Genomic DNA, 10,141 nt, shown 5'->3' on the forward strand with positions numbered 1-10,141 from the left:
AGAACCCATCCAAACTTCCCTTGAACCCAGCTACACTAACCGCACTAACCACATCCTCTGGCAACAAACTCCAGAGCTCCACTGTGCGCTGAATGAAAAAGAATTCTCTCCGATCAGTCTTAAATGTGCTACTTGCTAACTTCATGGAATGCCCCCCAGTCCCTCCACTATTCGAAAGTGGGCCATATGGACTTTTTCTGCCGTCATGTTTCTATGGATTCAATTTAATAAGGTGCATATAAATTTATCTTAAAATATTTACCTGATGGCTTTCATGGTGGAGATGGCTAGGGTGGAGGAGGTAGGGGTGTGTGTATGTGGCTGAGGCAAATGGGAGTAAGCATTGTGGGTATGTGGGTGGCAGGGTGTGTGTGTGGCTGGAGGAAATGTAGGTAGAGGAAGTAGGTAGCAGTCTGTGTGTGTGTGTGTGTGTGTGTGTGTGGCTTCAGGGCTGATGGCAGACTTGTCTTCTCTCTCTCGCAAACACACATGTTCATTCTTTCAGGCTCTCACACACACATTATGTGTGTTTGTGCATGAACCTCTCACACTCTCCCACACACACATGTTCATTTCCTCACACACACACACACACTCTCTCACAAATGCACACTGGCTATTGCATCCAGCCACTACAAGATGCCTCTTCTTGACTGCTGCACCCAAATGATGTCATCAGTGCACCTCCATGGGGTAAGCTTATTTTTCAGTTAAAACAGAAAAACCGAATTTCCCCATTGGGGGTATTTTATCAGGGGTTTTCAGTGTGATGGGAGTGTAAAGAGCAGGGTGAGCGTGAGCTCCTCGTGCTGCGGCGTAATTGACACCGCCTCATAAGTAAGCCCTTTCACAAGGGCCAAGCTACAGTTTCACCTGCTCCAGCCGCCTCCCCCATGGGTTGAGCCCTTGGGTTCAGGTGGTTGGCAGGACTTAGGTGGTTCAAAGTAATAAAGATAGAATCCAGAGACAGGCCAAGCGTCAGGCTGGTGACAGACAAGACGTAGTCAAGGTTCAGGGCTAAGGTTAGGGCCAGGCAACAAGCAAGGGATAGGTCTAAGTCCAATGTTGCGATAAGAAGTGGAGAGACAGGTCAAGACAGACAAGAGACAAAGGAACAAGACAGGACCAGATGGACAGGGCAAGGCAAGACAAAACTCCGATGATAAGGACAAGGACAAGCAGGGAGACAAGGCAAGGCAACAAAGAAGGGGCAGGAGCAGGAATAAGTTAAGGTAAAGTGAGATAAGGTTGGATGAGGCAAGGGACCAGTTATTGAGGCATCATTAGAAGCGCAGTTGGGATTTAAATACCCAGCCGCATGACATCATCAGGCACCGCTGGCCTCAGAGGTTCCCACCACAGAGCCCTTAAGAACAGGTGTGCGCCGTGCACATGCGCCTATGGGGGAGCTGGAGTCATCATGGCAGTGGCGTGCCTGCCGCTGCGAAGAGCAGCAAGTCAGCAGGTCTTGGGGGTGAGTCCAGAGGCTTATGAGGCCTCATTGTGAGCCACGAATCCTAACGGGGGGCTTTGCCTGTCACTAATATTTTCCTAATTAATTTTCTAGAAGGGCATAGTAGAAGGAGTTTGGAGATTCCTCGCATTGCTATAATCCCACCTTTTGGGGGGAAAGGCTTTAGTGGAGTATAAAGTTCACTAGAGAAGTGGTTCCCAACCGGTATGCTGCGACTGATCTGCAGGTGTACCACAAGAGGAGCTGGGTATGAAAAATGAGGTGCCGGCAGTCTTCCATTTTTCTCCCTTCCTGGCCTGTAGGATGTCGTCCTGCCAGCAGAGGGCATCGGAGAGCACCACCTATCTGCTGCTACTTCCTTCTCTGCTATCTCTCTCTTGCAAGACACGCTGGCCTCCTGCTGTTACTATTGCAGAGGCAAGCCCGCAGAGGACGAAGCAACAGCAGCAGGTAAGTGCTGCTCAGACCTGTGCTGGCTCCAAGGCAAGGAGGGTAAGGGGGGAAGTAGCAGCTAAATTTACCAAGGGGTGGGGAGGAAAGATGAATGCACCAGAGTGCACGGGAGAGGAAAGGGAAGGTGATGATGCTAGGGAGGAGAGGGAAGGTAATGATGACAGGGGATAGGAAAGAGAGAAGATGATGATGACATGGGGGTGGATAAGGAAGGTGATGATATACCAGAGGGGAAGAAGGAGAGGGAAGGAAAGAAGGTGATAATTCCAGGGGAGAGGGAAGATTAAGATGATGGTGGCAGAGGGGTGGAGGGTAGGGAAGAGAAAGTGGGGATGATACTAGGGAGTGGAGGGAGAAGGTGATGATGCCACAGATGGAGGGAGAGAAGGGAAGATCGTAATGATGCCAGGGGAGAGGGAAGAGAAGGTGGTAATGATGCCAGAAGGATGTAGAGAGAGGGAAGGGATAAGAAGGTGGTGATGCTGTCAAGTGGGTCGAGGGAGAAGGTGGTGATGATGCCAAGGGATGGAGAAAGAGTGGTTGTGGGAGAGGGAAAGTAGTAATGATGCCAGGGGACTGGGAAGAGAAGGTGATGATGTTGCTATGGAGTGGAGGGAGAAAGACAAAAAAGCAGTGATAATACCAATGGATGGATGGAGAGGGATTGGGAGAGAGAGAAGGAAACAATGTGATGTCAGGAGAAAAAGAAGAGAAGGTGGTGATGATGCCAGAATGGTGAAGTGAGAGGGAAGAGAGGGGGTGGTGATGATGACAGAAAGATGGAGGGAGAGAGACAGTGATGATGCCAGGGTGTTAGGGAGAGAGAAGGGAAGAGAAAGTGATGTCAGGGGAAAGGAAAAGAAGGTGTTGTTGCCAGGGTAGTGGGGAAGAAGGAAGGGGGGATAAGGTGATGATGATGATGCTAGGGGGCTGAAGGAAGAGAAGAGAAGGTGATGGTGCCAGGGGTGGGGAAAAAGGAAAGGGAGAGTGATGATAGCAAGAGGGAGAGGGAATGTGATGAAGCCAGAAGTGGGGTGACAGAGAAGAGAAGATGATTGTGAAGGTGGTGGTGGGCCATGAGGAAATAAACCCAGTGCCGGGTTGGGAAACACTGCCATGGAGCATGCTCGGTGAGTCAGTGGGAAGGCAACTGGAAAGTAAGTTGGGAGTTGAGGAAGTGTAGAGCTAGAGATTCCTCCAGGATCTCAAAATCATTGGATTGGATAACTAGAGAGTTCCCAAGATGTCAAATCAAGGTGGCTGGAGAACTGGAGAGTCCCCCAGGATCTCACAGAGGCAATTCAAGCATTAGGTTTTGAGGAAGGTCTTTTTGAAAGGACATTGAATTTGATTGACCAGGGCCAGAGGGAAGGGCATACCCCTGGTATCCCAAAGGGCTTTTTGCTCAAGCAGCCAGTGAAGAGCATGGGTGACGAGAAGAATTAAGGGTTTTGAGCCAATAACTCAAGAAACTTGGATTTTGAGAATTTAGATTACAGTTGATGTTTGTGAAATGTCTTAACTTTTTAGAACCCAATTTGCTATTTTTTTTACTTGGGGGATACTTTTTCCATCTAACCAGTTTGTGCTGAAACTGAAGTTTCAGTCTAGTTATCCCACCCTCACTGATGAAGATATATTTTCTATGACTGAAGGTACAAGGAGTAGGAGAAATGTGAGAACATCTACAATGGACAAGGAAACCATCTGAGTTTGATTTTTGTGATACTGGCTTGGATCCTTTTCTTTAGGTTACAGTAAAGACTTTATTTTGAACACAAGCTTGGGACTCCTGTTTGATTTCTCCTATTACTGCCAGTGAAGGAATTGTATGGGTGGGTACTGGTTTGAATCTCGGCATTTACCCCTCTTATTAGTTTTGGCGTCCTTGGTCCTATTCTGGACAAATCAATTACCTATTGGAAGTTCTATACATAGCGTGTGAGTTGTAATGGAGTCATTGACTGATAGCGCCAAGGGCCCTGAAAGATTTTTTTTCTCCCCATCCAGGCTTGGACCTGGACCCATAGCACCCCTAGTTGAGGATAAAGCACCAAAACGGAAGACCTGCTACATCAGTTTTAACCAAATATCAGAAGCCCTAATATTTATTACCTGCCACTGCTTACTGAATTAAGCTTCTATTCTTGAACCATATCCCAAAGGAGAAGAGACACTTTACTAAATAGGACCAACAAAGTATATATAAATTTTGAAGTCAGAGTAGTATGAATAGTTGCTATAGGAAGATTGACGAGGATAACGGGAGCAACTCTGGCACTTGTTATAATGCAGCAGGATGATTAATACAGTTTTTCCTGAGTTTTTCTAAAGCTTTCATGTCTGCATAAGCAAATTTGCATGCTGAATTTATTTGTTCACTCTTATATTTTGCAATTCTAATACAATTATTCAGTGAGGTTCAACCCCTTATTTTTTTTTTCCATCATTGTCTCACTTTTCATCATAGAAGGGATTATGTTTTCAGAACAGAGGAGCTCAAGTTCCTCAAATTTGTATTGCAGGCATAAACTGTGGTGATTGTCTTCTGTCTTTGGGCTCATAGTTCAGCTAAACTTGACAGAGGCATTTGGCTCCTTTTCAGATTACAGGACCTCTCTGTTAGAAGTTCTTTTCTTAGTTCATTTCCAGCAACCTTTTTGGGAAATGTATTGCTCTCCAAATTTTGTGACCTGTATTCAGGATGTGGTACAGAACTTTTGTCAGCTCATCAAGTGTCCTGGAAATAGTTCACTTATTATGCTGGAGTTTTAGGCTCTGCACAGCATTAAGAGACGGAAGTCCTAACCTTGCTCAGAATTTAGCTTTCTTTAAATTCTAATTTTCAGTGCTTTAAGTGGATTTCTTATCCAAACGTTCTCCACTAGATCCAATCATACAACTAGAAGAAGCAGATTCCAACATTCCACGAGCCTGTTTCACTTTTTAATTTGAACAGCCTTTAAATTTATCTTGTTTGAAAGGAGTGATATTACTTTCCTGTCAATCCTCTTTCTAATTCTGGATTTTCTTTTACATCACAAAACTCAATCGCACATTCAATCAATTTAACCAATGACATGGCCAAATTAAGTCCTTTCCCTCGTCAATGTGTCTAACATTAAAGCTCACTTGAACTTTTCTATTAAAAAAAAAAAGTGGCTTTAAAAGAAAATTTTCCATAGTTTCTACCCCCTGTTTCGTACCCTCTCTCCCTACACTTCCAAACCGTTTCAGCTATAAACTGCGGGGGGGGGGGACAAAAGAATCATTGCTCTTGTGAGATCATCAAATAATTACATCCTACTTATGCGTCATTTTGGAAAATATTAAACACTAAGAACCTTATATTAGACTTCGCTAAAGTAAATACATTTTATCCTACTTACCCAAGCCTTTTGAAATGTTCTCTAATCAAGTTTCACATATTAAAATGACTGCTAAGAAAGTATTCTTCCGACTGTAAACTTACAGTAAATAAGTTAGCACGCGGATTCCAATCAAAGCACTACTGGCATCTGGGTATATGCAAATTAAGGAAGCCCAAGGATTCTATGCTTCAGCGGAACTCTGGCTTCTCTAGGAAAAGTTTCCTTCCCCCTTAGAATTTCACTGTAAAAGAGAGATCCTGTTTGGGACACCTTTCTAATATACGTCGGACTCTTTAAAAATGCTCGTTTTATAATCAAACTATTTTAAAGAGCTAATATCTTCTCATTTCCTTCTCTGGATTTTTTTTTTTAAGTGATTTTTTTCCTCAGTTGCATTATCGGGATTCAACACCCGATGTCACTTCCTGTCTCTTGGGGCTAATGGTGTCACCACAAAATCTGTTCCTCTTTTGAGAGTACTTCAAAATCACCCCGAAGCTTTTTAAATTGCAAAGGAAGTTTCCCTAAGTCTTCCTTGCCTTGGTGCTCATTTTTCTTATCTTTTAAAATTCTCTAGCTTCTCGGGTTGATAACGCCACTGACCTTCTGTTACTTCCTGATCCGTGACATAATCGATGACGTCAGCATTCTCCCCTGACATGCCACCGAGCATTGCTGAACAAGCCCACCAGAGATTCTCTGCAGCGGCAGAAGACTCAAACAGCTTTCTGTCTCATAGTTTGCCTTCTATGTGCTCCCGAGCTCAAGCTTCCTTTCCCCTATGGGGAGGTAAACAAAGATCCTGCCTGCACCAGCAGCAGAAGTTCTGAAAACAGCACTTTATTGTCTACACTGCCTTTATTTTTTTTTTCTCTCTGTCCCCCAGGGAAATAAAAACAAAAAGTCAAGGCACTTTTCCTTTTAATTTAAATGAACCTTTCAAGGCTGCCCTCATCACAAATTCTTTTGACACTAGTCACTGAAACCCTCTGCACCAGTTCAGCATGATTGTATCATTTTTTTTCACCTGTCTACATTTATCTTTGCTTTTCGTCGTTTAGGTCATTGGAATGGAGGGTAGGTAATCCCCGGGCTCAAGTATGAGGAGGGCGGTGCTGGGTGGAGGTGGAGTCGTTTTTTTTCCATTTAAATCCTAGACTATAAAAATGGGGCAAGGAGAAGCGGGATTTCAGAGGAGCTGAAGAAAGCTCGAGCAGCAGAAGGAGAGAGACTAGAGACGAAGAAAGCAGGGAGAAAGTGATCGGAGGTGCTGAGAAGTAGCAATGCTCCACTTAATTGGCGTTCACGCCCTGAAACTTCTGAAGCAGGTGGCTGCCTGCTGCCTTTTGCTGCCTCGCTTCCTCCTCTCAGCTCTGATGCTCTGGCTTTTGGATTTTCTGTGCATCCGCAAGAAGGTGCTGACAGCCATGAGAGCGCAAAGCCATGGACCGGATGACCCTCCCGTCTGCGTGTCTGACTCCAACCGCATGTTCACTGTGGAGTCCCTGAAGGCTGTCTGGCATGGGCAGAAACTCGACTTCTTCAAGTCCGCCTACCTGGGCTCCGGCGCGCCCAACACGGAGGTCATCGGGCTGGACGGGGTCAAGAAGTCCAGGATCCTGGACTACGCCATGGAGGAAAGACCCCTGGTCCTGAACTTCGGCAGTTGCACCTGACCCCCTTTCATGGCTCGCCTGCAGGCGTTCAACCGCCTAGCGGCTCAGCACGTTGACATCGCTGACTTCCTGCTCATCTACATCGAGGAAGCCCACCCTTCAGATGGCTGGGTGAGCACAGACACCGCCTACCAGATCCCGAAGCACCAGTGCCTGCAGGACCGGCTGAAGGCAGCTCAGCTGATGACCCAGGGGCTACCTGGGTGTCCGGTGGTGGTGGACACGATGGACAATGATTCCAATGCCGCCTACGGAGCCTACTTTGAAAGGCTTTACATTATCCAGGAGGGCAAGGTGACTTACCAGGGAGGGAGGGGGCCGGAGGGCTACAAGATCTGCGAACTGAGAAACTGGTTAAACCAATACAGAAATCAGTGTCACAGCCCCAGCTCCGTTACCATCCAACTTTAACTGCCAGGACTGGCCACCAAATGCTCTGCACGGACTGAGAGGGCTGCAAACCAGGTTGCAGTCAATAAGTATTATATTCCCAAGAGCATTGACAGGCGACAATGAATATTGAGTTTAATTCAGTAAGTGATATTCTGTCTATTCGAATCATGTTGATTTGCAAGCTGTTTTTTATATCTTTAATACGGCATCGCCGAACAAAGCTACAATACTGACTAATACTTCCACTGTATACTGATACTTACTTCAAATGTTAAGTATTTTGTGAACTTTTTTTTTTCTATGCTTTGCTTCCTGACTTCTCTCTCGTTATTTTTTTTGTGCAGGAAATTGTTGTAAAACTTGTTTGGTATAGCATAATGTCACTGGTCCTTCTAGTATTTTTTATGACGACCGATTTTAAACTGGTTGGACCAGAAAATCGAGTCTGATGTTATCAAATACTAGAGCTTTCGGTAACATTGGTAGTCTGTGTCCTATTTATATGACTTTTGTAAACTGCGTAATATTTTTTATGACTTTTTGTACAATAAAAGATATTCAGTAAAATGTGTGTTATTTCTGCACCCTGAAGTGAAACGAAGGATACGCAAAAAAATGCGCCGATTAATTATCTGTGGGGCAGTCACTGGGTGCGATACCCTCAGCTCGACCTAGTGCAGTTCATTCATTCATTCATTTTTCTAGGCATAGATGCTAGCGCTAAAACTGAGCATCCAGCACTAGAGAAGAATCACCTGTTCCAGTCGGCAAGACTAGAATTTTTTGCTCTGAAACGAGAGTGCCATCTTCAGGCCAGATAGTACATACGCCTAATTTGTTTCTTGGTTTTTCTATGCACTCAATCCGGTGAGATGCAAACTACGCAATGCTTTTTTTTTTTTTTTTTGCTATGTCAGACCTTTTTAAAACCCATTTGAAGTCCCTGCTTTCTAGAATGTTAATTGCAATTTTTAAAGTAATGTGGTCTTCAGGCCACAAAGCAATTATCTTATTATATGAATCGGCACAAGACCTAACTTTCTTCAGTAGTGTGCAACTTTCGAGTAGCTGTCCCCATGCACTGGTTTACAGAACGTTTCGCGTCTGCCCCTTTTTCAGTACCAGGCAGTTTAAGGACACTGGAAACGAGAGAGGAGTCAATCAAGGGCCGGCTGATTCTCGCTAACAGTTTCAGGCAGGCCGTTTGCAGAATTCAGGCGCGATGGTGCACTGATATCTTCTGTTAATGATACATGTAAGGAAATCCCAAACCCCACTGCCCAGCTCCAAAAGAGCATTTCAGGCATTCTTTACAGTAAAAGAACACCTGATGCCCCCGTTTTCAATTTATACATATAATTATCCTTTGCCAGGAAACTACATGTCTAAGTTGAAGACATGGAGGAAATCAAGTTGGTCCTTTCCGATTCACCACTTGCAAAGAGGAAATGTTTGGCTCCCACAAACCAGCAGTGTATTTGCTGCTGCTCCCCCAAGGAGAGCCAGAGGGGAGGAGATGGAATGAATAGAGAAAAATGTGGGTGGAGGGAAGGGGGAGCAGCCTCAATTTCTAATACAGAGACTTCCTCTGTCACATGCACACAAAATCCCCCATCTTTCTTACAAAGTCTCACTCTGGTGCATACACACACACACACATACACACACGAGCATTTTAGAATCTTGTCCTCAGTGTAAATAACATCTATGGAAATTTTATGTATGCCACAGATTATCCCTTTTCAATCTTATTTTTACGCTTTAGGGATGGCAATTTGCTTATCTATCTGTTCTATCTCTACTATATATTTTTGCACTAGGTTATCTCACTACCCATCTGCAAATCTCCTATGGTCTGTGGATTCTGACTTGGAAGTTGGGAACCACAGAACCAGGAAGCAGGTGAAGACAGCAAGCAACATAGTCTTCAGCAGTAATCTTCATCATAAGAAGTGCCATGCTGGGTCAGACCAAGAATTCATCAAGCCCAGCATCCTGTCTCCACCGGTGGCCAATCCAGGTCATTAGGAACTACCCAGCAGATCCCAAAGCGTAGTTGAAGTTCCTTGTTGCTCACTCCCAGGCATAAGTAGTGGCTTTCCCTGAGTTCTCTTCGCTAATACATGTTTATGGACTCTTTCTCCCGGTACATGTCTAAACCTGTTTTAAACCCAGCTTTGCTAGATGTATTGGCAACATCCTCCAGCAACAACTTCCACATATTTATACGATGAGTGAAAAATTTCTCTAATTTGTTTTAAATCTTCTCCCTGCTAGTTTCATGTTCCTAGTTATCTTTTCTACCCCACTCATGATTTTATAAACCTCTATCATCTCCACAATGGAAGTTAAGAGAAACAAAGAAGATTAGCTGTACAAAGGCAAAGAAACAGTAGTTAGCTTCTAACAGCAGTGCACCCACCTAAAAACCCTGTGCTTTTTCATAATAAAATAGATTCAAATTTAAAATTTATTTATTTATTTATTTAATTTCTTTTCCTATACCGATGCTCAAGACTAGGTCTTATCTATGTAGATAAATCTATGTAGTTAATGAAAGACATGAAGGATTAGAAATATATGTCTATGGTGCCACATGTTATCAGCTTCATTTTATTTTCCAATAGAATAAAAAGGTATGTAATTGAAGTGTATGGTATTTAAGAGACTCCTACAGCTACCAACTTAGGGGATCATTTATCAAAGTGCTATATGGCATTTTCGCATGCGAAAAGCACCTTTAACGCATGTGAAAACGCCTTTATCGCATGTGA

At 44.2% G+C, this 10,141-nt stretch overlaps 1 protein-coding gene across 2 annotated transcripts; it reads left to right on the forward strand.

Moving 5' to 3' along the window:
* Positions 1–6,438: 6,438 nt before the first annotated feature.
* DIO3 (iodothyronine deiodinase 3) lies at positions 6,439–9,829 on the forward strand. 2 transcript variants are annotated; one of them, XR_003856214.1, is made up of 2 exons: positions 6,439–7,507; positions 9,188–9,829. XR_003856214.1 is itself a non-coding variant. In XM_029597949.1 (1 exon), the coding sequence occupies exon 1, from the start codon at positions 6,582–6,584 to the stop codon at positions 7,383–7,385; it is 804 nt and encodes a 267-aa protein (XP_029453809.1). In that variant the 5' UTR covers positions 6,439–6,581; the 3' UTR covers positions 7,386–7,934. The 2 variants fall into 2 exon arrangements, 1 of the variants encoding a protein (XP_029453809.1); XM_029597949.1 differs by lacking the exon at positions 9,188–9,829 and having other exon boundaries at positions 6,439–7,934.
* The last annotated feature ends 312 nt before the right edge of the window (positions 9,830–10,141 follow it).

This window comes from Rhinatrema bivittatum, chromosome 4 (assembly GCF_901001135.1).
Source record: "Rhinatrema bivittatum chromosome 4, aRhiBiv1.1, whole genome shotgun sequence".
Classification (NCBI taxonomy): Eukaryota; Metazoa; Chordata; class Amphibia; order Gymnophiona; family Rhinatrematidae; genus Rhinatrema; species Rhinatrema bivittatum.